The 27,317-nt window shown below is 42.8% G+C and overlaps 1 protein-coding gene across 6 annotated transcripts in view; it reads left to right on the plus strand.

Annotated features, from left to right (window-relative positions):
* Nucleotides 1-19,435, plus strand: part of LOC104913207 (uncharacterized) — a 35,504-nt gene extending 16,069 nt beyond the window's left edge. The window contains exons 3-9 of one of the 6 annotated variants that reach the window (XR_014886387.1): nucleotides 2,613-2,715; nucleotides 3,141-3,261; nucleotides 7,044-7,155; nucleotides 10,775-10,920; nucleotides 11,622-12,018; nucleotides 15,068-18,913; nucleotides 18,999-19,435. Coding sequence is in view for 2 of the 6 variants with exons in the window: in XM_085235959.1 (XP_085092085.1) it covers nucleotides 3,212-3,247; nucleotides 7,044-7,155; nucleotides 10,775-10,920; nucleotides 11,622-11,711 (384 nt within the window). In the remaining 4 variants the exon portion in view is untranslated. Of the gene's footprint in view, nucleotides 1-2,612; nucleotides 2,716-3,140; nucleotides 3,262-7,043; nucleotides 7,156-10,774; nucleotides 10,921-11,621; nucleotides 12,019-15,067 lie in introns of all 6 variants that reach the window. The other 5 variants (XR_014886384.1, XM_085235959.1, XR_014886386.1 and 2 more) reach the window with 5 other exon arrangements.
* The last annotated feature ends 7,882 nt before the right edge of the window (nucleotides 19,436-27,317 follow it).

Here is a 27,317-nt window from a genome sequence, read left to right on the forward strand (position 1 = left end):
AGTCACTTCCCAGCGATGGATGGCAGGATTCCTGCATCTCCAGAAGAAGGCTCTGTGATTACCACCAGCTAATTATCACTATCTGTCTCTCTCCATAGGACATGAGCGTTTCTGTGAGCATGGTCCTTTTCACTCCATCTAAATGCATCAGCATTCATGTGAGCACATATTAACTGCCAAACACAATATTGAACACAGAATTCGTTTCTTCATTTAATATATGCAACAGAATTAAATTAAACCTTACCATAAGCAGGGCAGACTTTAGTTATTAATCCTCCCAAGAGCAACTGTAATTATTTTTGCCAGCACTAATTTCATTTGCATACATATTGTTAAATTGCAAATCACAGTGAACCAAGAAGAGTTTCTGTATGCTTAGTTAAATTGAGCAGTGCTGCTTGAGTACATGGACTGTAGTAGCTAAAGTGCTAATTTTAAGGGAAAAAAAAGCAGCAACACGCAGCATAAAAAGGCAAATGAACATCTCTGAGTGTTTTCTGTTCTCTCTGTTGTTTGCAAGAAATTTCCAGAGAGATTGCTGCCCCAGACATGGCTTGAACCGCTGGGTTTGTCCTACAGAGCAGGACTGTGTGCGGCTCAGCACACCAGCCAAGCCCATAAAGAACCATCACAAAGCACGGGTGCCTCCCTCCTGCCCTGCTGACGTTCTGCAATAGCAGTGAAACATTCAGGCAATTTTCTGGAGAGGACTGAGTGCTAAGTTAACATTAATCTGCATGAACACCAATTTGGAGATCCTTACTGTAGAACGAGCTCACTAATAACCCCACTTATTAGGTGTCCTGCTTTTATTTTTTGTTTGCTCTTCAGCTGCAACTGAAAAATAAGTGTAATAGGACTTTGTCTCACATTCTGTGCATGTTGTATTTTGCACTTATACACGACACAAGACTGTCAGACAGAACAGTGAGCAGATATTTCGCTTGGGCAAGTTCCCATTACAATCCATTATAAAGCTTTGTTTTGTCTCTTTATTTCTTATTGCAAATGATTGTTTTGGCCTGGGCTGAGGCAGTGTGCCTTTTTCTTGTTGGCTGTAGTTACTGTTGGAAGCCACAAAAAATAAAGATCTGGCATAAAAAAACTCTGATGGTTTTTCCTCTCCCTCTTGTTTTAAGACTTAGTGCCAGTTTTAGCATTCAAAACAGGCAGATGTGTGTTTAGAGGCTGTTGAATGGGACAACCCGGGCTTTGGATTTGCCTTATGTTATGCAGTTTTTCATCATTTTTGTTGAGATTTGATGAGAGAATTAATACGTGCTGGGTGATAAAGGGAAGAAGATGGGCTGAGTCCTATTTGTCTGGGCTAGCAGCAGTGCAAAGCCAACTGCTCCACAAATAATGGGGCTCTGTTTCACTGCAATTCTTCTGCATAGAAGAAATAATCAGCCTCACGTGGGGTGTGAGAGTTGGACTTCTTCCTTTCAATGGACCCATGAGACTCACCTGGGTTTCTCTTCAGTTTTCCTGATGATCTTTTTGACAATGAGCTCTTAGCCCAAGGATGGCTGAAAGCAATTAGGAGGACAAAAAACTGCCATGTGCTGAAATGGAGATGACTTGGGTTTGCCATTGCAGTGTGCATAGCAGTGCATTACTTTTGCAAAGTACCCAAACGCATCCCTGTGAGACTGTTAAACCGAGATAATTTAACCTTGAAAAATTATGGAAACAGACATGTTAATAAAGGAGAAGTTGCCAAGAAGTAGGGAGGAGAAGGAGGACGTGGCTGTATCTCAAAGCCACAGCTGGGAACTGCACAAAGCTTTTTTCCTTCTCAACAGGCAGAGTGAAATAAATTGGTTTTATTAAAGGAAATCTGTTTGGTTTTTTTTTTTCCATAAGAGGGCTCAAAAGGCAGAGAACAATAAAAAAGAAACGGTCGATGTAATTTCTTAATGCATAGCATTTAAAACTGGTTCCTCTTTACAAATAACAAACTGAGGTAACATTCAGTTCTGCTGAGAGCAAGTCTGTAAGTCGCATCCTCAGAGATGCTGTGCGTGTAGTCAGAAACGATCCGACTGTTTTGTGTTTGCCTCAGAGCTCTCCAGTGCAGTCCAACCTTCTAAGCTTCACACTGACCTCTTATTTCCCAGGTTATTTCTGAACAAGGTTTACCTGTTCCTTTCAGTTACTTATAAGTTACTGAAAGCATTTAGCTTATATGTGGTGTTCACTTTTCTTGCTTGAAGAATATACTGAAGAATAATGTTGCTAGCGAGAAAAGAGCACAATTTTGTTTTTAATGCAAAGGGTATAAAGGAAAAAATTCCCATTGCTCCCTTGTCATATTTGCACTTTCTGTGAAGTGCTGCATGTCAGATTGACCTTGGGCTAGAATAGGGAATGCAGAGCAGTTATTAACAGTGTGGGCATCCATGTAATCTTTCATCAAGAAATAAAGAAGGAAAATAAAGTCCTTGGCTTAGTAGGGTTTTATAAACACATATTGCACAACTGCCCTCTGTAGCTCTGCAGATAAAAGCAAGTTAAGGAAGGACTTCTCATGGAGGGATTTATAACCAAGCAAGAAAATGCTGTAAGAAATTACATATGTCAATGAGAGGTGCATGTGTTTCTTCCAGCTCTGCCAGCAGCTGAGCTGCAGCCTGCTTGGGAGGAAGAGGATGAGAGATTGCCATTAAGAAGACATTGCAAGGAAGCAGGAGAGTTGTCATGGGGACACAGGTTTGTGAAAACCCACAGCCATGTGCAGCATCTCCTCCAGTTCCCTGGCTGGTGATGGAGGTGTCACTCAGCCCTTCAGGGGATCACGGAACAGGGATGGGAAGCAGTCCTTGCTCTGCTTGCCCCTTGTGTGTCTCCACGCCGTGGTTTGCAGTAGTGCTCAATGCAGTAATTGCAGGTATCTGTCAGCATGATGGGAACTTCTGGAGTGCTTTGTTTTAGCTCTCGTAAGGCAAATATGAATGTAATTTCTCATTGGGAATCTTCTGCATGATCCATGCTACATGAACTCTTTTGTGTGCCCTGGGATGACAGTACCACTGTCAGTGTCTCCAGAGCATTTAAAACTTGGTTCTTCCCAGAATCTCAAAGTTGAAATGAAGCATTGGAGCCACGTGGGTTTTAAAGCACTGTTTCTTTTTCAGATCAGCTGCAATGAAGTGATGGAGAAAGAATCCATTAGCAGCAAACTTTGTGTCTGCCACTGCAGAAGGAGATGCTGCTGGAGCCTTGCTGGACTCCTGTTCTGGAGGTATCACAATATGGGTAGGAATGAGTTATTTTCTGCAGTTTCCCAAATCAGTAATCCTCAGCATTTGAATGCAGAAGTCTTCTATTGCTTTTATCAGTTCTGAACTTGCTCACAAGAGCAAGCTGCTGTATAGGGTACTTGTACCACATTCAATCCCACAGTGTAACCTTTTTTCTTTGGAAATGTCAGGGATGGATTTTTAAGTCCCTTCTGCTTTTGCATGGAATAGAAATTTCTTGCCTTTGCTTTCTGCAGCAAAAAATGTTGTAAGACTGCAGATGTCTTCAGCCCCACTGCAGAAAACAGTTGGCAAAGAGATGTCCCAGTCTGTAGCACAACCTCTGAATGAACGGCATAGTTTGTGCTGCAGTTCCTGTGAACTGAATTCTTTCTTTCTAGATTTAGAATCAGAAAGGTGTGCCTTAGGTGCATGTGTTGGTTTTTTCATTGTTGTTGTTGCTGTTGTTTTTTTCATTTATTTTTAATTCTTGGTTAACTTTAATAATAAAATATGAGAAAACTGTATTGAATGTCTGTAGGTGTATATATCTATTGTCTTGTGCCTTTGAATGTATGGTCGATGAGTTGGATGAGTTGTGCATGAGCTTACTTTGAAATTTTGGTGAATAATGCAAACTTCATTGGAAAGAAGAGCATCCCTTGAATCAGGGCCATGAAGATAAGCACTTGTAAAGGGAAAAAATATGGACAATTGTTTTAGGAGCCAAGTGTTCAAAATAGGAGGGAGGGTAGGTTGGGTGTCAAATGGTCGTGCTGTTTGAGTCCACTGAGCTATGAACTTGTAGCTGCTCATGGACAGTGGAAGGCTCCAGTAATGTGTTGGAAAAGGTTTCAATAATAACTTTATTCCGTCAATTTGGTCAAAGCAAAAGGTTTAAGGTCTGGAGAACCTCTGTTATTTAATTAAATATCTCCCCTTCTGTATTTCTACATGTAAGGTGAATTCAAAACTTAAAAAAAAAAAAAAGGTAACTTTAATTTTGTCCCAGAGCTCTGAATGGTTTCTATAGCCTCTGCCTTTTAAGTGTTGTGACACTGAGGAACCAATTATAACATCGTTAACTGATGTGTTTGAATGGTGTGGGACATGAAGCTTGGCTGAGAGCACCTGAGATCTGAAGGAAAAAGGAGTTAAATGCTAGGACTGAGTTCCCCTTCTGTATTCCCTTGCTTGGCTTCCTATAGGTCTGGCTTTGGAAGTGTTCAGGCACCTGAAGAAGCACCTGGAAAATCCAGCTCCTTCTGAACACAAGGGAAGCCGATTTGTGCCTTAAGCTTTTATGCATTTCAGGTGTTTAAGTGCTTATACTCATGGGCTGCTGGCACTGTGAGAGGTTTGCCTGCACTCATCTGCCCCACACGACCGGCTGCTCCCAAGCAAACCTCTGATAATCCCAATTGCTTTGGCTGTGCAGCCCATGTGCAGTTGTGCATTTAATTCCCATAGCACTTTGCTGAGTGCAGATTTGCTCTCATTCTGAATCAGGGAGGATTCAGTGCTCTCTTCTCTTTTTTACCCTGTTTGCACACAAAAGATATTTCATAGATAAGGTGATATGTCCTGAGCTCTAAGGAGATATGTGAGAAGCTCTGCAATAAGCGCTGTGCTAAGCAGCCATGCTGTGACATCCTATTGCTCACAGTGACATTATAGCAAAACCTTCCCTGACAAAGGAGCCTGCAGCCAAAGGAGCCCATTCTGCCTGGAGCAATTGTCCCAAGAATCACGAAATACATCTTCAAGCACTGTGGGCATTGCTTCAACCATAGGCTGGGGCTTGAGCCCCGTTCTGAAGAGGGCACAAGAAGGCTCTCACCATAAGCAAACTGCTCCTCTGATAGCTCTTGGCCAGAGCTACAGTGCAAATTTCCCTCCTTGAAGTGCTTGGAACCTCCACCAGCCATAGACCAGCTATGGAGGAGGCTGCAGTGTGTGGTCACAGCGATTTAAACCTCCCACTGTAAAACAGAAGGTCTTTTAAAAAAAGAAAAGCCTTTGATCTGGCTGAAACCTTTGATGGTTTGAATACATGGTGCCTCCAGATGAGAGGTTGCCTGTGTATCTTCTCTGTTTATTCCTCCAGAAGGTGCAAAAGCCCTTTTTTCTTCTTAAATTGGAGTGTCAATGACAGAGTGCATCTTCTGTTGGCAGGCCAACGTAATCCAATAGGAGCCTGAGTTTAACTGGCATACAGATTCCACCCACAGTGAGCCCTTCCTCGCACAGCATCCCTTCTCCATCTGCTCCCGAGGGAGGGGATGGCTCACTGGGTGCTGCACTGCTGTGCTGCTCAGAGCTGCAGGGGGTTGGGTTTGGATTGCTCCATCATAGACATTCCCCTCTCACAGCAGGTAGAAGTCCTTTTCTTTTTTAACATATGGGGTTTAATAGAGGCTCAGAGACAGAATGCTGGCTATGTGCAGCTGTGGGAGCACGGTTGTGATGGGGATTCCAGCATTCCCATGTGGGAGCTCCAGATGCCCCACTGTATTGGGCTGCATACGGGTGGCATCTCGGTTACAAAGGAACATGCAGGCTTCCATCTGCCAGCATGGCGTGCTGCCTGGTCAGTAGAAACCCTCTGCAGCTTTGGTCCCGAATATTGGGATTTCTCAGCCTCATTTACTCTCTGGATGGGATGATTTTTTTGGGTCTGATTTCCTGCCTTGTTTGTGGTTTTTCTGGTTATTGCAGCACATTTGGATGTTATCACTTCACAAGTTTAAATTGCTGATGAGTAGACTGAGGGATTTCCTCCCACCTGTTGTTCTGTTAAGAGGAGCAGATGTTGGTAAATTCCAGAAATATAATTCTAGAATGGGATTCTTCATTTCTTTGCATGTTTCAGTTTTCTGAGAAATGAAGTCAATGCGATGCCTTGTGATCCAAGTGCTTGTACAAGAAAAGAACGCCATTGAACAAGCCAGTGCCCCGAGATTACATCCTCTTAATTGTAAATGCAAACTAATTTCTCTGATGGCAATGGAAGAACCGTGCAGTAACTGCAGTGGGCCAAGAGGAAATATTACTGCTAAGAGCAAAGCTGTAAAACTGTCCCAAGCATTATTTTTTTATACCACAGAATCTCTTATACTCCATTCAGAAACAGAGAAGCCAAGTACCCCAAGGTAACTTAATTGCATATCCCAGGAAACAGAAATCTTATTTTCCTCTGTATGCAAATAGCATTTCTATTACAGCAAGGAGAAATGTGTTTTGTTGCTTTTTTTCTTTTAGCTGATTCAGAAAACAGTTTTGTTATAGTTGGACAATTTATGTAATTACTTATGCAACTGTAGTAATTGCACATGCAAATAGGGGATGATTCTCACATTATAAAACTTCTGTGAGCAGTTACAGTGCATTCTGATGTTGTTTGGGCACGTAACTGTATGAGTGTTTTGCACCTCAGAGTTCCTGCAGCATCCTACCTGCTTATTTATTTGGTAACAATGCTGCTACCTAATCGCAGAGTAGATTTTTTACAAGGTAAGCAATAAAAATAATCAGTTCACTATAATATTCAGGGCTGAGAAAACATTATTTCTTAACTGCGGTGCATTTTGTTTTATGGGCAGAAAAAGAACCCTCTGCTAAAGATGAAACCTCATTTAAGCTCCAGTTGTTTTGCAGCAATCAAGGTACAGAGTGCTTTGCACACTCCCGAAGGGAACACGCCGAGCAATTGCTCAGTGTGCTTTTTAAACCTGTTGTCGCTAATGATAGAATTTTAGTTGTAATCTTTTTTTCTCCATCTTCTTTACCTCTTCCCAGTTGTCTTGGGACGGTCTGCGGACAGATGAAGTCCATGAGTCTATGAGTGCTGTGACACTTTGCAGCCACAGAACAGCAGTGTTCTGTTCTGAGTGGAGCTGCCTGCACCCAGGTGAGATATCAATGCTTCTTAATTCCTCCTTCGCCTCCTTTCTCTCCTCTCCCTCAGCGTCTGGCATAGGACACTGGCTGCGTGCCTTGATGGTGCCAGGCTTTCTGGGGAGCTGGTGGGACCAGACCAAAAAAGTGGTACAAATATATTTAATTTATTACTTTTATGGACTTCTGCTATTCTAGAGATGGAGCGATCTGAAGCTTCACATCAGCTTATCAAGGAGATTCTGAATTGATGAGGCAAGTAAAATCTCAGATCAGAATGTGGAAATAGAGCACAAAATCTGGTCTTGGAGCTGGGTGGTGACACCTGAAGGGCCAGCAGGTTACAGCATGCTGCAGGGAAAATCTCCTGCTGCAGATAGGGATGGCTGCAGGAAGGAGGGAATTGCCCACGGTGAAGTGGGGTTTTGTGCTGAGCTGGGACAGCATGCCCAACCCCCAGAGCATCATGTAATCATAGAATGGCCTGGGTTGCAAAGGAGCACAGTGCTCATCCAGTTCCAACCCCTGCTGTGTGCAGGTCCCCAACCAGCAGCCCAGGCTGCCCAGAGCCACATCCAGCCTGGCCTTGAATGCCTCCAGGGATGGGGCATCCACAGCCTCCTTGGGCAACCTGTTCCACTGCCTCACCACCCTCTGGGGGAAAAACTTCCTCCTAATATCCACCCTAAACCTCCCGTGTCTGAGTTTAAAACCATTCCCCCTGGGCCTAACAGCATCCTTCTGTTTAGTTCTGCCAAGGTGTTTGTGTGGGCATACCTATGTGCTTGTGTGCTCTACGTAATGCAGTTGCACCTGGCCACGTTCTGGTGAAAATTTGATTTATCATTTAATTACGTACCATATCTGTACTGAGAAATTATTTGCCATTAACTACAAAAAATGTTATTTTCTTCTGATACTGGTGGCTTTTCTTTCTCCTTGGCTAGACCAGTTCTGCTCTCTGTGCAAAGATGTCACCAAGATTTACTCCATGCTCCAAATAGCATCTTATCAACCCTAGCTGTAAATCCAGCGTTGAGGTCACGTTCCACCCTGGGGACTAAATCTGGCCATTCATACAATGATTGCAGCCCTGGGGGTTTCTGTTCAAGTTCTCAACTATTAATGTGTGAAACGCTTAAAAAAATGACCCTCATACCAACACTATTGCTTTCCTTTGACTGCAGGCGGTAAAGGGTAGAAGTATAAATTTCCTTACATATGGAAAAGCTGGAGGGTGTAAAAGTCAAGTCCTTCTAAAAGGCTTATTAGGATAAAAGAATTTAAAGTATCCTCTGGGCCAGAGGAAGACTAACTTAAAATCTATAGCCCAGATTCTCAGCAGCAAGGATCAATATAGATCCATTGAAGCATAGAGAATGTATTTATTTATATATATCAAGTAAACATCTGCTCCTATATTCATTTAAAATATTTAAGCTAGAAGGATACTTGGTAAGATTAGAAGTATCTTATTTCCAACAACATTCTGAGAAAAAAAAAAAAAAAAAAACAGGAAGAAAAAACCCAACACTTTCCCATTGATAAGTTTATGGCATCAGAAATTCACTTGTCAGAGTAAGCCATCATTTTTATTCTTCTGGTGCTCTGACCACTTGGTGCTGTGGGTAGCTCCATGATTGCTCCAAGGAAGAGGAGAGGTTACTTTTTTCCTCACATGTAAGGCCTTGTTCTTGGTTCAAAAGGCATATCTTCCTAATCATAGGAAAATTACTGGGACTCTGTTGGGACAGCATTTAAAAGAGAAGGGGAAATCTGTTTCCCAAAAACTGTGCTTCCTCATAAATTGCTGTATACACAGGGTGGTTTCTGTATCAAACAACTGTACGAGTTTCTGCTTTGAAAATGTATTAGCACTGGGATGCTGCCAGTAGCTGGATTATCTGGGTTTTTGGCATGATGCAGGCTGGCAAGTCGTACTTTGAAGCAGTGCTGTGCAAACAGCAGAGGTGCACAGAGCCCAGACAGGGATGTTTGCTCAGCACAGACACGGAGATGTTTGCTGGTGCTGAGCTGCGCCAGGTGAGCACCTCTCGGTTGGGTTTCAGCAATGCTCTGCCACCATCTGGATGAGGACAGGCGGTGGCCCTTCCGTGTCTCATTTGGAGCAAGCGGCTGTATCTGCTGACAGGACCCGTGCACTTGGCCTTGCTCTCAGCACAGCGTGGTTCCAGGGCTGCCTGGTGCACATGAGCTCGCTGGCAGCATCCTGGCAGGTCCAGCCACAGCCTCCTGCCTGCCTGGCTGCCCACCTACTCCAGGGCTGTGGCAGGAGCTCCTTCCCCTTGCTTTGTTTTCTCATCCTGTATGCGTTCTAATTGCCCTTTCTGAATTTCAAATTCATGCAGATGAGGTGGATGCCATCTTGAAGCCATGCAAACGGTAAAATGAGTGCTCAGGTAAAAGAGAAGTTTTTAACTGGAGAGGCGTCTACAGGGCTGCATGTTACTCAGTGGGGCAGTGCCCACATCAGGGCAGTGAGGGGAGCAGGAGGGACCACTCTGTGGTTGTGGTCATCCAGGCAGGGCACAGCTTTGTCTCTGTTAGTCCTTTGAGTCTGACTGCGAGCAGAAGGAAGCTGAAGAGCAGCATCACAAGGGAGTTCTCTGCTTATCCATCGTGTGCAGGTCCAACAGGTGCTACTGCATTATGGATATTAAGGTTTGTAAAGGGGCAAAATGTAGATTGGTGACAGAAATCTCTTAAAGAATGGAGGTGGAGTGTTGGTGGTTTTAGTCAAGCTACAGAAGAGTTCAGATTATACTGTTCCAAATGCACAATGAACTGCTTATAGCTCAAATGAAAAAATTACGTTTTTGAAGTAAATACAGATTTTTAAAGAAGAAGCTTATTACAGCCCTAAGATCTTCATGGCATGGAACAATTTATGTGTAATTATTGCTTGTGTGGTATCACGGCTCCTTCTCTGGCCTGCTGTCCTGTCCCATTTAATACAAGGAGAGGATGCTGCAGTAAGACCTAGTTGCAATAAACCCAAAGATGATCCTTGTATTAAAACCAGTCCCCATATGGTGGCAGCCTTTTGAAAGATATGGGAAAAAAAACCTTCAATTTAATGCTTGTTTTAATACAGTCAGAAGAAAACATACATAATGTGGAATGGCTCCTCAGTAATCTGTAATTCACTTTCACAGGAACCCGTAAGAGATCGATGTGAAAGAATGCTAACAGCATTATTTCAAACCTAGGCCTTACTTCAACAGTTGACTATTTTTAGTCATTCCCAAGTGCTTAAAACAGGCACAGTCTTGGATGAATAATACAGGCCTTGCTTTGATCACCAGTGCTGGTGCATGAGGATGGGCTGCATGGAGGCTGCCAGAAGAGCTTGCTCCTCTCCTATTCTGCTCCCATTCAGCCACCTCCAATGCCCAGCGCTCAGCAGGGCCCCTGCCAGCAGCGGAGTGATGGGCACTGTGCTCCTGCTCCCCTCTGTTGGCTGCTGCTGTGGAGGATATGTGGATCAATGCAGAGAGAGCAGCAGGCAAAACCTATTTGCCAAAGATTTAAATGGTGAATTCTAAAGCATCTCTGGGAAATGCGGGCTAATTCCTTTAGCTGCTCATTAGACTTGGCTTGTTTCTCCTTAGATTGTCTGGTTGCTGAAGAAAAGCTGGTTTCTGGGGAGCTCTGCCATCACCGCATCTTCTGGGAGCTACTACACAGCCGGCTGGCAAACACTGCTGGAATCCAGAGAGGGTTTCCACTTTCTCTGGATGGATGTGGTACAGGGAAGGTAATTTTTCTCTTCCCTTTGTGGGTGCACAGCAGTGCTGGAAGGCAGGAGGAGACCCCGACACTGTTTGTGTGCTGCAGGAAAGTGCAGCCTTTTTGGCATCCAAGTGAAAATGTTGGCTTTTGAATGCAGGTTTGGAAGTGCTGTTGTTAGATACCCTTTTGTCTTTCCTATTGCTCAGAGGAGGACTGCTGCTCTGCCCTGCAATGACCTGTTTCTGCAATATTTTCTGCCCAAGCAATAATAAAACCAGAGAGAGGGAGAAATGTAGGCAGTGATAAATGCATTTTAGCAGCACAGATGGTATCTGTGGCATCAGATCTCCTTTCTAAGGCCTCTTGTCCGTAGCTTGCCCACCAGGTGTCCCTCTAGGTGGGATCCCCACCCCTCCATGCTGGGTGCTCCCACACTGCCTCGGGCCCCAGCTGCTACTTCTGCTGAGCGTAGGGTACCCTCCATTTCCCTGGCAAGGGGCATGTTTTCCTTGTGAGCTCTCCACGCTTTGTTCATGCAAATGAAATCATTTTATTCTGACGGAGGGCTCTGAGCTGCAGCCAGCTTATTGTTTTAGAAATAAAGATATTAGTATGCAAATGACTTTGGAAGGTGTTTCTTCTCATTAGAGAATGGAGATCATTTGATAAAGGGTGCAGTGCTCTTCATCAGTAAAAAGGCTCAGCAAATTTGTCTTGTCTCAACAGCATTCTAACTACGAGACCGATCGGATAATGCAGAAAAGAAAGCACAGGAGACAAATGGTTTATGACACTCCGGTTACCTTTACTGTGTAAGGTGGGCGTGAAATTTTTTATGGTGAGACAAAAAAGATGATGGGCAATTAACTACAAACTCTTGCAGCAGGTTTATCATATGCTCGGCTCATCCATCTGTGTCTCAGTCTCCGGTGGACTCATGAGTTTCATCAAGAAAACCATTTTCAAACCAGCAGACCAAAACAGATCGTTTTCAACTCCCAGCCTCATCGAGGCTTTGCAGTAGTTTTGCCTCGTGTTTACGATTTATGGATGCAACAGGAACACAGAGCAGACAGAAGATCTCCCCATTGCAGGGTGTTGCCTTCAAACACTGCTCATTCAGGTACCGGCTCTGCAATACTTGAATAACTTTATTTGGGTTAATTCCATTCAATCCTTCGGGGTGAGATGTTAAACATGGTATGTAACTGCATTTAAATTCCAGCTTCTATCCTGTGATGAGTGGTAGAATTGGTTCAGGGAATTAGGGGAGAAAAGATGAGCTGGTTAAAGCTCCAAATCGGTGCTGAAAGCATTGGGGGCCCCTTTGAGCTCCTGCTGCAGGCTGTGACCTTCAGTGAATCGCTGGGTCAGCAGCAGTCACCTTCATTTCCTCATCTGTTTGTGCCAAAGCTGTTGATATTTATCTGTTGCCCTTCACAATATTATGCCCATGCACATCTTACTGAAGACCTTTAAGAATTAATCTTATTGCTTATATGGTAATTAGTTATGTAGTCTTGCCAGATTTAGTAAAAAATAAAAATAAAATCAAAACCAAAAACCAAACAAGAAATAGATTTTCAGACTGCAGGGTAATTATTTCTGTCCTATGAATTCTCAGGTCCCTCTCCCTTTCGATCTCTCCATCCAGCCGCTTCTTCACAAGAGATGGTGTTGGGGAGGGAATCAATACAGCCACAGCCCTGGGACTAATCCAGGGAGCTGTCATGCAGCCCTGATGTGATGTCTCTGTCTTTTCTCCCTGAAAAACATGGAGGGTGCTAAACCCACTCACATCCTGATGGCTCTAATAAGTGTTATAGAAAGTGAGGCAAAACAGAACCATGCCCAGCCCAGCCTGGTCCTTACCGGTGCAGGCAGACAAGCAGCTGTTGATTTTGGTATAAAAGTTATTTATTTCCAGCTCTCCTCTTCCGTGCCACTCTCTCTCTTGATTATATCAAGATGAATGTTGCTTGAAGGAAACAGTCCTTAATTTTTCAGGTAGATGTAAGTATCTTATTGTTTTAATGTTAAGTGTTGACATAATGCTATCCAATCCTATGCAGCTTAAGGGGGAAAAATGCTTCCTTTACCTTTCATTCCCTCGCCACTCAATGCTGCTGAAGAAAGTGAAGTGCTGAAGAAAGATATAGGCCTTGTGGTCTTTCCTGACAGTCAATAAATTGGAGTTTTGTCAGGCCAAAGAAATGCCATAAAGAGGGCAGATTAAAAGAGATTAGTTCTGCCAAGTAGCCTGAAAAGAGAATTTAGTGCTGCTGTGGCTGCGGGCAGAGCCAGCACCATGTGGTCAAGGGCAGGGAGAGCCGTGTGCTGCTCCTGTGGGGCTCCTGCTCTGCTGCAATGGCAGTGTCTGAGCTGGAGGAGAGGGAAAGGGGAGGGTGAGAGACACTTGGGCTCAGTTTCCCATCTCTGCTACAATTGCACGATGCACACCTCTGATTTCTGCTTTCCATTTGCTCTGGTTGGTGGTTGCTATTGCTGCTGAAGTCGTATAATTGAGCACAAAGGCAAAGCAGTCACTTAAAATGTTTGTAGTATCCACTCAATGCAGTGGGGCTATTGCTCAGTGATGCATGTGCCAGTGTTCGCATTGGTGAGGCTTCAAAACAAAAGGTGAAATTTGCACAAGGAACAGTCCTCAGTGCGTCCTTGGGTACCTCCAGGACCAAGGCATGGAGTGTGTAGGGAGGGAGAGGAGGTGGAGAGCTGGCCAGAAGCACTGGACTAAACTGAATTTGGTCCAAAGCATCCAGAGCTGCAGAAGACTGTTGTGGTAACACTGAATATTGAGGTACCTTAAAAAACAAAAACAAAAATAAAAACAACAACAACAAAAAAAAAAACAACAAAATTCAAATTTACCCTCTGACAGGTCTGAAAATGAAAAAAGCATCCCCTGCCTTCAAACAGCAGCACAGCTGAGTGCTCCATGAGAGTACACAGGTAGCACTGTCAGAGAGAATGTGGCTGGAAACAGTAATAAAGCAGGGGTGTGTATTTTGGAGAGGGAGAGCTTTTACCAAGGAAGCCAGGTAGGGACCGGGGGTTTTTACTGATGCCGTTGTGACCATGTGCTTCAGCTCCTGACCAGCAGAGTCGTGTGAGTCCTTTTCTTCAGACCAGAAGGCAAAGAGCCAGGATTGAGCCATTTCGTGGCTCGCAGGAAGACAGAATGTGTCTTTATTGCCCATGTTGTCCCACAGGACAGCAAGACACCAGAATCTGATGGCCAAGAGTGACTTATGTTAAGCACAAAAAAGAGTAATGTGTCTGCGTGTGTAAAAGGTAGAGTTAAATGTACCTATTTAATAATTTAACCTTGGTTTATCACAGGTAAAATTACTTTTGACGCGTTTTTCCTGGGTTTTAACAGCAATTTCTAGTTTCCAGTAAAGATGCAGACATTCTGTTAGTCTGTACAATCTGTCAGAGCAAATATGACGTTCCTGTTGCCACCAAATGTTTTCTCTTAAACCCTAGAAAATCCTTTTTTATGTTATTTAACAAAAGGAGATAAGGTGAGGACACGGAGTTTAAATGCTTGGAGTTAATAAAACAGATATAAATGTCAGAATCTAAATAGAAATGTCAGTATCTAACTCATCATTTTAAAAATCCGCTGTATATTTCTAGAATTACTTTGAAATATTTTAAGATAGAAGATATAAAAGGAAGAATATTGCATCCATGAAGATGATTCAATAACACACTTTTCCTACTGATTTTATTTGCCCGTGGAGGAACTATTCTACAGAGAATAGCTCATCTAAAAGCTTATTTTTTCTACTTGATAAAAAGGACATTGGTTTACTTCCAGAGATTGAATGTTCTGGCCCTATTTGTTTCACTTGAGAGAATTAAATGCAAAATAAGTAGGGAGAAAAGCTCAGTAATAATAAGATACATGACATATTTGTTTTATGTATATCTTGCCTGCTTACCAAAGCCTTCGAACGGTCCACTCAAATTTATCTTAATGTTAAAGTCGATGCTTTTTCATTCATAAATGATTATATGTGCAAAACCGCTGACACAAAACAAAATACAGAAGGTTAATTCCTCCCTGTGAAAGCCTGTCTGGAAATGTGAATCCTGTAATTTACTTTGCAAAATAGTAATGCAGGGGTTGTATTTTATTTGTGAAGCATGCTGCACATGGGGATTGCTGTGCAAGAGCAGTATTGTCAAGTACCACCACAGTGAAGTGACAACAGAGATCTTTCCAGTAAGTAATGGAAATGGCCACGTGCCCATTGGTGCTGGAGCTGAGGACCCAAACCTGAAGCCATAGGAACCGTTTGCGAAGGTTTTATGAGGTTGCCTTGCTCTACTTCAAAGCCTTGGTCTTTGCTTAACATGCTAAGGGAGCAGTCATCCCATTCTCGAGCAATCGAGTGAGTCTCTCAAAGTAATTAATTACTGGTTAATTGCCAGGCAGGTGACTGTCCTGTATAATAAAATTCCTGGAGATTTTTGTTGCTGTAAAAAGTCCTAAATTTTTGTCAGTGTTTGTATTAACTCTGAACTACCTAGGGTAGCTCCACAACTTATGTTGGTGTACCAATCTAAAAGAAGCTCCTAAATCTTTAAAAAGCATCGTCTGGCACTCCTTCAGTGAATGAAAGCAATGAAATGAAAATCCTGAAATTAGTTTTTTGGGAAGCTTAATTAAAATAACTGCTAATACGAAGTGCTAGGAGATAAGACCTGTACATAACAAAAACAATCAGAAGGCTGCAAGACAAGCTCCTCTTTTGAAGCAGTCGCCTCTGAAAAATTAGTCTTTCCCAAATATCCAATAGAATTTTAAACCGTTTTGCTGCGAAGGGCACCGCGTAGATTTCAGCTGGGCAAAACATTTCAATGTGATCCTGTGTTCTGCATGTCACACGTAAGTGGCAAAAAATACGTATCTGCCAGAAAATGAATTGTGGGATTGACTGCAGCTCCAGCAGTAGGATTGCTTTTCATGAGTGAGTGACCAGGGGCGATGTCTGAGATGTCAGCAGCTGCAACATCAAGGGCATCCGGTCCAAATGGGCACACCAGTGCTGGCTTTCCTTAATCCGTTTGCACTTACCACATCCTGCCCAAGCATGTGAAGCACAGGTGCTAACCATTGCTCAAAGGGGCTTGTCTTGCCACTTACCTTGTAAATTCCCATAATATACCAAAGAAGTTGTAAGACAGTAGTCAGTATTAAATAGCTCATGTGATGCTGTAGGAATTCTGACATCTCACTGCGGCAGAGCATGGCTATAACAGCACAATTTGTTGAAGCTGGCTGCTGTGTGCTGATCTCACTGTCTGCAACGTTTCAACTTGCTGGTCACTGGATTTCCCATTCGGTTGTGCCAACACTGTAAACACATTACTGAGGATTTTGGCTCTATTAGTTGTTCTGTAAAATCTCCAAAAACTTGCTTTATGTGGCAAGAACTTGGTTGTGTGGCAGAAAAAAAGTTGGCCAAACTTCTCCTGAGTTCAGGTACTGCATCCCATCTCTGGGATTGAGGCCATCATGAGCTGTGCTGAGTGCCCTGCATGAGCCTGGCCCCAGCTCTGCTGACAAAGAGTGATTCCTCCAGTGATGGAGCGTTGGCCAGATGGAGGCCCTGGGGTCTGCCTGGGGGAGGGCTGGAGCTCAGAGTGCAGAAATATTAACGCCAAGTCTGGTTATTTTTCAAATCTGAGCTTTGCTTGTAGATATACTTGGATATTTTAGAAGCTTAGATTAGCATTCAAAGAGCTGATGGAAATTCTGGGTCCAGATTTTGGTCTTGTTGCCTTTGTGAGAAATAAGAATGTTTAAGTAGAAATTGGCACTGCAAATGGGACAGATTTTATCTTGTTTAAACTGAATTTCTAGAACTGCTTTGCTCTTCTTCAGGCTGCGTGAGCTTCCAAGTTGGAGTTTTGTCTGGGGGAGTAATGCATCCTCTGGGCACTGCAGGTTGAAGAATATCATCAGCTCAGCTCTGGGCAATTTCCATGGTGAAGTCATGAATCTGCTCTGATTGAAGCCCAGTTCTGCATCACTTCCATCAGACTGGGGCTTTATAGCAGGTATCCTCATCCATGGCAGTTTGGATAGATCCAGGGTGCTTTGTGTGCATTATGCCAGCCTTTCCAGCAATTGCTGGCCACGCAGTAGCATCTTTTTGCTGAACTGATGAAGGACAGCTTGTGGCACTGGCAGCCAGATGGACTTGCTGCAGTCTCTATGCTGAAATTCTGCTGTGTTTCTTTTCTTTTTTGTTATATTTATTTACTTTTTCTCTGTTCTGTATTTGGTCTTGGAAGCGAGGTAAAGCCTTCACCAGCAAAACTAAATGGCTGAAGTAGAAAAGAAATGTTGGAATTTTGTAGCACATCACATAAAGAAGTCGTAAGTTGAGGTTTTTGCACTCCTTTGTATCTTTCCATTTCAGATTTTACTGCAAGTGTAAAAGTGAAGCAGACACCTGTGAGCTTTGCATTCTGAAGGCCTGGCTTTGGAATAGATGAGTGCATGCTTGGTTGGCTTCAGGGAACCAACAGAATAACTTGTAGGCATCTGCGAAGTTTTTGAGTTCCTTCCACAACTGTTTATGCTGATTAAGAACTTGAAGTTATTCTCTGCACTGTAATCACTTACAAATACTCTTAAATTAGCACTTACAGCACCATGTAAGAATGTTGACTCTACAGGACACTGTTTGCAAATTCAGGGCACAAGTTTCTGGGGTAAATTTTTATTTTGATGTTCCTTTCACGCTTTCAAGCTTTCAGAAGATTACAGAAATCTGGCCAGACCACAGCTAAAATGAGCAAAGCGTAGAGCCATTCCGTTTGATGTTTGTGACAAAAAGACTGGGAAGAGCAGAAATATGAAAAATCAATACTTCGAAATCTCTGTCTTTCACAATAGATTTAAGAACAACCTCCTCCCCGCATCTTCGTTTGAGCTTTTGCTGAAAGATGTTGTTTTCAGAGAGGCTATTTCCAAGAGGATCGTCCGGGAGGAGCTGGAAGAACAATGAGCAATTACACAGTTCTGCACAGAGTTGTGTTGCTCCAAAGGCCAGGGGGAAGGCAGCAGAAATACAGGCATTCCTTTCTCCCTGCAAAGGCTACTGACTCTCATTGATGAAACATAGTCAGCTTTTATTTAAATTATTACATTTGTCTGATCTTTAGGACTGTGGGCTTCACTCTGACAGCCCGTGAGATGTGGTAGCCTCTAATTTCTGTAACATTTAATTAAAAGGAATGAAGAGAGGATTTTCTTGCCCTCTGAAGTCACTGTGTATTGCATTCATCTTTTTTTTTTTTTTTTGCAGTGACCATTAACCTTGCAAGAAGAATCAGCAAGCAGATGTTCCGTTACAATAGGAACAAATGGTAAATGATGGCATTAAAGGTAACTTTCCATTACTTTTGGTGATGTGAACCAGAACTACTTTTAAATAATGACTGGCACCAGCCAATAAAAACAGAAATCTTTACCCAAGAATGAGCAGTAATTGCTGTGATTTTGCTGAGAAATGAGACCTCCTATAAGAGAGAAACGTGGTTTTGAACATGGAGGAAAAAGCAGGAGTTCATTTCAGGGAAGTCCTAATTCTTTATGGACGTTTTCTCCCTAGCTTCCTGCAAAACAGGGTTACTACACTTGCTTATTGTCAGGGTAATTACTTCAAATGGAATTGGAGATTAAAAGCGGACATCCAGCACTGCACCCTTTACCTTCCCTGCCCCTTCCATGCAACTACAGGGCTGGGATCATTTCCTCCAGAAACACTTGGTGGAAATATCTCGGATGTACCAATGTCTGGGAAGGGAACATCGTATTTTCAGCATTTCTTCTGCGCCTCTCAGCTACCCCATGCCACCGAGGATGGAGCCAACCACCAACACTGCTGCCAAAGCAATGAATTCTTTCATCAGCTCCTAAGTGCCATCAGTGCTCACGTGTCATACGGCCTCAGCACTCCGTGTTCAGCCCTAACGTGAGTGCTTGGCTATTTGCAGTGCACCAAAATCAATAGGCTGGGAATGAGTCACGTTAACTCACGTTTTGTTTTTGCTGTGTAGAATTCTCTTTCACCAAAGGAACTTCAGCTCTGCGACAAAAAGTCGTTGCTGACGCACTTTAATTAAAATGGAGGGCTGGCTTGAAGATTGCTTCCATGTTAACACGCGGCAGTAACACGATGGAAGTGAAAAAGCACAGAGAAGTTGGGAAGAGAAGGGAGAAATAAATGCTGTCTGTACTACGAAAATTTGCCTCTACGTTAATTCTTGGAGACAAATTCAATTTGACCAGCTTCAGAATCCAAGCAGGTTACTTTGGGAAATGTCCTACCTGAGAAATTCCTTGAAGGTACAGATCCATTGGAAGTGCTCTTGTAATTACTGTTATGTTGTTGCCTCTATGCTGGAGCATGGGACTGTGTTCACATCATCATTCCTTATGCTGCAAGTTCAATAGTGTCTCCGTGTTAATTAAAGACTATTTTCAGTTATCTCAATGCTGTTTTATTTTTTTTTCTGCCAGCAGTATCTATAATAAACTAGATGTGAATCAAAAGAATTCAGAACCATGGGATGCGAAGGGAGTTGGATTGCCTTTGTAGTTTGGGGGAGAAAAGTGTATCTTGCTCTCTGCTATTAGCAGGAATTGAAAGCATTTATGCAATTTGACTACAGAAGCCATTTCCATAAACGATCAATGACCTCTTATAACTCAAACAGTATCGAAGCCAAGCAGCATCACTAGAGACTTTCAAAAAGGTCAGCAATAAGCAATTAAGATAATGTAATCCCAGCTGACCCACTAGAATCAGTACCTATGCAAGAAGATTTTGGGGAAATTTATTTGAATTGTCTCCTTTTATGACCACTCCAGTTCCACAGCAAGCTTCCTGGCTCCTTTCCAGGCTGTGTTTGCAAAAAACCCCAACGTGGCACAATGAAGCCAATTTCTCCCACTGAACTGAATGCAGAAGGCTCAGCCCTGGGGGTCTGGAGGTGGGACCAGACACAGAAGGAAAGCAGCAGTGAGTGTTGCCCTGTGCCCCCATCTCCTCTTCCATTCTTATGAGCTGAAATGTCCACCAAGAAGTGCACACAATGCTTCCATATGGTTGACCATAAAGTTATGTGGGCTAGAACTGCTTTTTTTGTTTTTATTTTCCCTACAACTGCCACATGGAAAGGTAGTGCTGGTGGAAACCTACTTTGCAATGGCTGTTGTATGAATAATACAAAGCTGTTGTAAATGCACTGGATGAATATAAATGTGCAGTTTTTGAAAGTTTCTTGATCAAAAGAGCTTATCCATAAACCATTGCAGAAGGGCTTTCATTGATTTAGTGGATAATACATAGGATTTATATAAATGTTGATATGTATAGTTTGGTTTGAAGCCAAAGGTTTCTCCAAAGCGCATTGTGAAACAAAACAAGCCCTCAGCTGCAGGCAGAAAACATATGATTTCCTAAAACGAGAGATTTAGCAATAAAAGCACTTAAATACAAAACAACTCTTCCTTTCATGTTAGAATAATAATGATAAAGATTTTAAAATAAAAATGGGTGCAGAAAGCAGCACGATCTGTGAAAAAATGTTGCAGAAGTAATTTTTATTTTTTAAGAAGGTCTTTACAAGTAGGTGTTTTTACATGCAAATACAAAAGTAGAATGGCATTTAAGGAGCTTAATTTCCTCCAATTCCTCACATATTTCATGTTTTTTAAAGCAAGTGGTAACAGTGTCATAAAGTTGTGAGTTGCAGTGCTTTCCCTACAGCAGTTCTGTCTGGTGGCCAATGACCAGCAGTGTAGCAAGGACCACCATGGTCAGATAATAGAAGAGCCATGTGAAACATGTGCCCAAAACACATCCATTTATATTCTGCAATCTTTGAAGATTGCAGAATCCAGAAGACTGATGATAATCCAGGACTAAATGTGTACCTTTTACACAAGATTGACTTTCTTCTGGCTTGTCAAACGGCTTTGGGATTTATTACATGTTTATTGTATGCCTCACCAGTTTCTGTCCAGGGGACTGCATATTTATTTGTAGCTTCCATCTCTGAGCGTTGAACTTTGCTTAACGAAGCATAATTAAATCATGGATCTTTGTGCTACAAGGCTGCACACTTTGTGTGTTATTTGAAACATAGGGATATGGGGGACCCAGATTGCCAACACGAGCAAATCCTGGAATAGGCTGAAGGAACTGGAGATCCTCTGCTTTGGGTTTTGTTTCTTTGGTTTTGCTTGGTTTGTTTTCTTCCTAACTTCTGTCTATTTTTGGGCTAACAACTTGATCCCCCTTCGCAAACCAGGGTTAGCAGTGGCCAACAGCAGAATTTACAGGCATAGTCAGTACATCATTTCTCCTGCAGAAGTCACTGTGAAGGCAGACATATGGACATATGGAACGCATGCAAGAGCTGGGTAAGTTCCTGAAGGAAGTGCTAAATAGAAAATCAGCGCAGTGAGTAGATCACTCTTCTTCTTGATGCTAATGCAAACACAGATACAGACTTTGGCTCCTTTACGGGTTGTCATAAATTATAGTAATCAAATTATTCTGTTTCCTATCACTTTAATTAACTTTGGATCAAATTCTGCTGTGTTGGTTAAAAATAGCAGCTTTCATGAAAGGAGACGTTGGAAATATTATTGTCAAAGCAATTTTGGATTAAAGTGGGGTTGATAAGTATTGAGAAAGAAGAATTTTACAGTGCCTTTGTGCATTTCTGTGTAGAAAGGACAATCTCACTGTATGTGTCACATGTTTTAGATGTGCTGACACCCATGAGGAGAGCCCTCCTTAGGAGGATTCCAGCCCTGGGCAGCTGAGCGGAGACTCTTGTGATGCTGAGGATAAGCTGAAATAACTACTCTGGCCAAGGCAAGCTTATCTAAATGAAAACCTGACTTGCAAACCCTTTGGAGCCTTTCCCATCACTAGCACAAAAGCCCATATTTAAGAAAGAAAATGAAATGTTTCAGCTTTCAATTTCAAACGAATGCGGTTATTTCAGTTCTAGAAAAAATCAGATGGCAGATTATTAAAAACTGCTGCGCTGCCCAAAAAGAGGACTTACAGCAAAATTCCACGTGTTTCTCAAACAGAAACCATCCACACTTTTCTGGGATGAAGTGGTGGCAGTACCAATGAAGATGTGAAGTCTCTGTTTCCATTCTCCAGCAGCACGGCTGTGTGCTGGGTGCTGAGGCTGTGCAGGGATCGTGCACCATCACTCCATTTAGCAATCCGTAGATCTGGATGGGATGCCCAGTGGGGACTCTGGGAGACATCAACCCACTGTGCTGGGCTGACGGGGGAGAGCTACGGGGTCAAGATTCCCCTGTGAGTCATGACAGATTCATCTGGGGCAGAAACTGGGACTTGAGAACCCTATAAGTTTGCTGTAACTCCGCCAAGTCTCCAGGGTTCATTTAGCCAACGCTCTGAATTAATTTTCCTATTAAATGGATACTTTCTTAAAATATAGGGAGAAAATCTTTTTTGCTGATAAGATTGTTCTGTGAACCATTCCTAATGAGCTGCTGTGTCATTCCCTCATGCTTAGACTGTTCCAGTATTAAGCATTCTAGTCTTCCACTTCCCTTTAAGAATGTTTTATTTTAGCTGAGACCTTCTTCAAATAAATTTCAAAAGCTGTTAGGAAAACATTTTATTTCTTTATTTAGATTCACTTTTGTTCAGGTGGATGTTGGATCTACAGGAGTTATTCACAGCTAATTCCAGGTCATTCCCAGACATCTGGGCTCCTCAAAACACGGCTGTGATTATGATTTTTGTTTGGCTGAGAATCTTTCACTCATTCTGTGGGATGTCTTAGGTGATTTATTGCAATTCATCCCCATTCTGTGGTGCATCTTTTCCACATCCTGGGAGAACAGATCAGATTCTCAGCGTGGTACTATGGCAGCTCCCACCTCTTTTAAACCAAAGTCCCACTGGGAGGAATTGAGTAAATTAGAAAAACTATCCAAGCAAGAGCTTTCTCCCCCTGGACCAGGTAATGCCATAGCAGGTATTTATCTGCGGAAAGAACTCTCACATCCCAATAATTCTGCTTTTTAGTGTTTTTACGCTATGAAGTATCATAATATTGTTTAATAATGTCATATTTCGCAGTCTGATCTCCTTTTCTTTTCCTTTCCCTTTTTGTTTTATGTAGTTGGGAGTCTCAGAGCCTGAAGTCTGTGCTCACAAGGCTGCCTTCTCCCCATACCATGCAGATAAAGCAGCGCTCACTGGGGGTTTCTTTTGTTTCACCCAAACAGTGCAAACTCAGTGGCGTAAAGAATTACAAAGTCCTGCATGTAACGTACATACTCTTTACATTTTCCATTATCTCCTTTCAGCCTAGTGCATTTGTCACTGGTTTTCTCTCCTCTTGGCTTAATGAGACACTTTTTTTCTTTTCTTTTTTTTTTTTTGGATATGCTGTTTCTGTTCTTTGTGTCTATTCTGTGCCCTCTATTTCTTGGAGACAAAGCTGCATTTTGCTGCCCTTGCAGTTCCAGACCTGACCCAGGCTGAGGCACAGACTTGCTGTCTCCTCTCCCACACGGTGTTGATGTGCCAGGAGCTGGGGCTCACTGCTCTCTCCTCCCACACTCTGCTCAGCTCTTTGGGATGCTCATTCGGTCAATTTTTGCCTTCTTTAAGTGGAGATGGAGGCAGAAAGCTGAGCTGACGGCGCCAGGAGATTTCAGGAAGGGCACCTGAAAAGTGTGATGCTTGCCCCAGGATGAGCTGATCACATGCATCTTGGTACTGTGGGTGCTCTCAGAAGGAGTTGCCTTGAGGTGTGTATGCAGGGTGTCTCGTGCAATGCTGGACCCCATGCCTGGGATGCCACATGTTCTGCTTCAGTTCTGGCTCAGTAACGGGGCTCACAGCTCTGCCTCAGTAATGGTCTCCTCACTCAGGAGAAGTAAATGGAAGGCAGTGCAGTGTCAGGCGGGGCTGACAACGCATTCTTTTCTTATTTTCAGCATCAACCTGCTGACTCCTACTTGCTTGGCACCTCATCAGCTCTTCCCTGGTGCTCCATAGGGAAGCTGGGCAGGGGGGAGCACAGAGACACCCGGTGTGCTGCTCTGGCCCAGCACCTTACTTCTGATGGGGAAGGAAAGCTAAATCTTATCTGGGGCTTGCAGTGATGCTGTACTGCAAAGAGATGCTTTGGTCTGAGGGGCATTCAAATACACCTTGTTATCCTGCAAACAAAGGAATTTTAGAGTGTGTAGGGACCATGAAATAACGTGTGCATTTTGAAACTGTGTTCTGATCTCTCCAGCCCAACCGGTACGTTTAAATCCAAGGGGCCAAACCCAGAGAAACCTATCCTGAGCAGCTGTTGTACATCCCCTGTGCACTCTGCTCCCCACAGCACTTCTGTGCTCTGTTGCTGTGACCTGTGTCTTTTCCCCCGAAGCCTCCTCTCCTCTCTTCTGGTTTTATAAATGACCATTTTCAGACCATTGTGCACTTTGGCAAGGTGGGCTGGAGGAATTTTGGAGCACAGTGATGTTTTTCTATGGAGGTTGAGTTTCCTATGCTTTAATTAATGCTCCAGCCTGGTGCATTGTTTCTTCCCAGAAAGCTGCATTGGTTCTTATCAGCACAGGGCTGCACACAACCGCTGCTATGCAGAAACCTCAACTTCAGATTTTTCTGATTTTTTGAGCTAAAAATCCAGATTTTTGTTCTGCTTTGCTGGAGAAATATTGCATCGTCTATTAGAAGAAACTAATTAAAAAAAAAAGAGACTCCCATCCATTGCAAAGAATGCAGAACATACAGTGGAAGGGGAGTAGGATGCTGAAAAGAGAAGGAAAAGCCTGTTGTGCTCCACCTAAGAATTTTCCTGTTTGTTTTAATTGTGTCTCCTGAGGTTCTGATCTCTTTGACTCCCCATTTAGCATTCCAGCGAGGGGCAGCTGTGATTCCTTCAGTCTGTTTGTCAAACAGGTAGATATCCCTTTCTTGTATTTCAAAGCAATGTGAGGATGCATCGCAGAGGTCATCTGAGAGTAGAACTGTTGAATTAGAAATTGTTTTCCTGCATTCATAATATCACCATGAACACTGTTCTTATATTTTGGAAAGCCTTTGCTTATTTAATGGTAACTCTTTCTTTGAACAGAGTTCAATGCTGAGGCTATTTACTCTCATGCAAAAAAAAAAAAAAAAAAAAAAAAGGTGATGGGAGAATGGGTAGAAATTTGTTTACATAAGGAGTTGTAATGTGTTTCTCTTATGATACAGTTTCTTAACCCGAATAATTGCAAACTCCTCACAGTTTGTCAAAACAGAGCTGTCCTCCTTCTTTTCCTCTCCATCAGGTAGGAGAACATTCTAACTTTGATTTGTCCCTTTACCACCCATTGGCTCATGATTTTGAATTGGGCTTTTAGTGGAATATGAACAGGTAAAGTTACTTGGTGGAACCGTAGATTTTATGCATCACAGTGTCCTACTAAAAATTGTTATAAAAATTCACAAGAAAGTGAGCTTAGGTTTCCATGTAACTGGAGAGAGTGGTTTTGAGTTTCTGGGTGATGAAAGGGGATAGAAGGCAGAAAGAAGAGAATCAGAATATTGGGAATGCAATTTCAGTGTAATTAACATCACCTGGTGCACATTTTCCTGCCCGCAGGAGGGAACTGCAAAAACTCCTGCTGTGTTTGGAAGGAAGGTGAGCAGTGCTGAATGGCTGTGATGGAAACCAAGCCCAAGGGAACGGCCTGGAGGCTGAGCCGGTGAAACAACATGAGGGCAGTCGGTGCGCTGCTGCTGAAGGTCTGACGTCGTGACCTCACACTGACTGGAGTTTCCCTGCTAACTTTTGGCTCATCCTTTCAGAAGTATTACCTGCATACACTCACCTTGTTTTGCACTTGATGTCAGGAATCCCAGGTTCCTAGCTGGCCTCCTCGCAGAGCAGCTGAAGAGTGACTCAGACTCTAGAGGCTTTCAAACATGCAGAACATGTGGCTTCTGGCAACCTAAACCTTCTCAATGCCTCGTCCACAGGACAATTTCTGCTCCCAGGCATTTGCATTAAGCATGTTTTGTTGAAGCTGAGAAGTCAGAGTTGGAATTTACAACTAATTTCCCCCATTTTGTTAAGCAACAAAGATGATATTTCCGTGTGATTCTTAGTGTCCCATTTTTGATCTCAGTGAGATTTCCTCGGGGCTGAGAGCCTTTGATGTTCCATATTGCACATTGCAGAGAGCCCTTGTCTTCAAGGAACATTTCTGGCTGACATATACACACACAAGCACATGCATATATATGCTGTCAGAATATTATGTGCCATCCTAAATTATTTGGTAGCAACGGGAGGACACCTGCTTGCTGAGTACATTTCTTCCTTTCAATTATCCATAAGAATTCTTTTGGAGATGCATTATTTAAAACAGTAATGACAACCTGATGTGAAAAATAGGTAACTTTTTATTCTTCGTGTTCCCCTGCTTGACATTGGGGTAGGTTGCTCCATTTAATCAGGTGCAAATGGCTTTCACCAGCTGAACTAAACATATACTATTCTTCAAGTTTTACGTCCATGAGCTATACAATAAGCAAAAACTTTCAGGACTTTCTGAGCAGCAAATGCTGCCTTTTAATTATAAATACGTATGAAATATGCAAAAAGATAAAGTTGACTTGAGCAATGAGGGAGCGGGAACTGGAAATCTGAGCCTTGAAACCACTGTGCTTTTATATGCGGCGGTAAGTTCTGGAAATGAATGGGTATGGTAACGTTCCCTGCTACATTTCGGTTCCCTTCCTTCCTCACAGACACCTCACCAGACTAATGGTATCCAGTTAACTCCAGAGATGTCCTTCTGCAGAAAGAAAAAGCAGCTGCAAATCAGGGCTTGCGTGGAGAATGGGAACGAGGGCAGCTCCAGCTAGTGAGAATGGAGATGTTTTTATGACATCTGCTGGTCATAAATTCACAGCCACTGAAAGTGGAAGTGGCAATGGGAAACCTCCTGGAGAAAGTTCTTCCTTGTAAGACGTACGTACGTACCCACGCATTTGCACCTTATGTGTACACGTTTGTGTATGCATATCTATGTGTTATTTTGGATTTGAATATTCCCCAACATCTGTTGCTTCTGGTCTTTTGCATATTTACTATACGGAGTTAGGGATGATGATATTCAGTAGAAAAAAACCCAAAACCTACTATAAAATATAATAGATGGGGGAAAATGTATTCTTTATTCAGCCAGGAAGTGAAATGGAAGCTAGTGTAAAATATTTTCACATAAAGATTCCTTAATTCAGCCCACTTGAGATTATTCCATGTTATCACTTACAGCATTCAGCCTAAGAGTGC

This window comes from Meleagris gallopavo, chromosome 14 (genome assembly GCF_905368555.1).
Source record: "Meleagris gallopavo chromosome 14, MGAL_WU_HG_1.1, whole genome shotgun sequence".
NCBI classification, from domain to species: domain Eukaryota; kingdom Metazoa; phylum Chordata; class Aves; order Galliformes; family Phasianidae; genus Meleagris; species Meleagris gallopavo.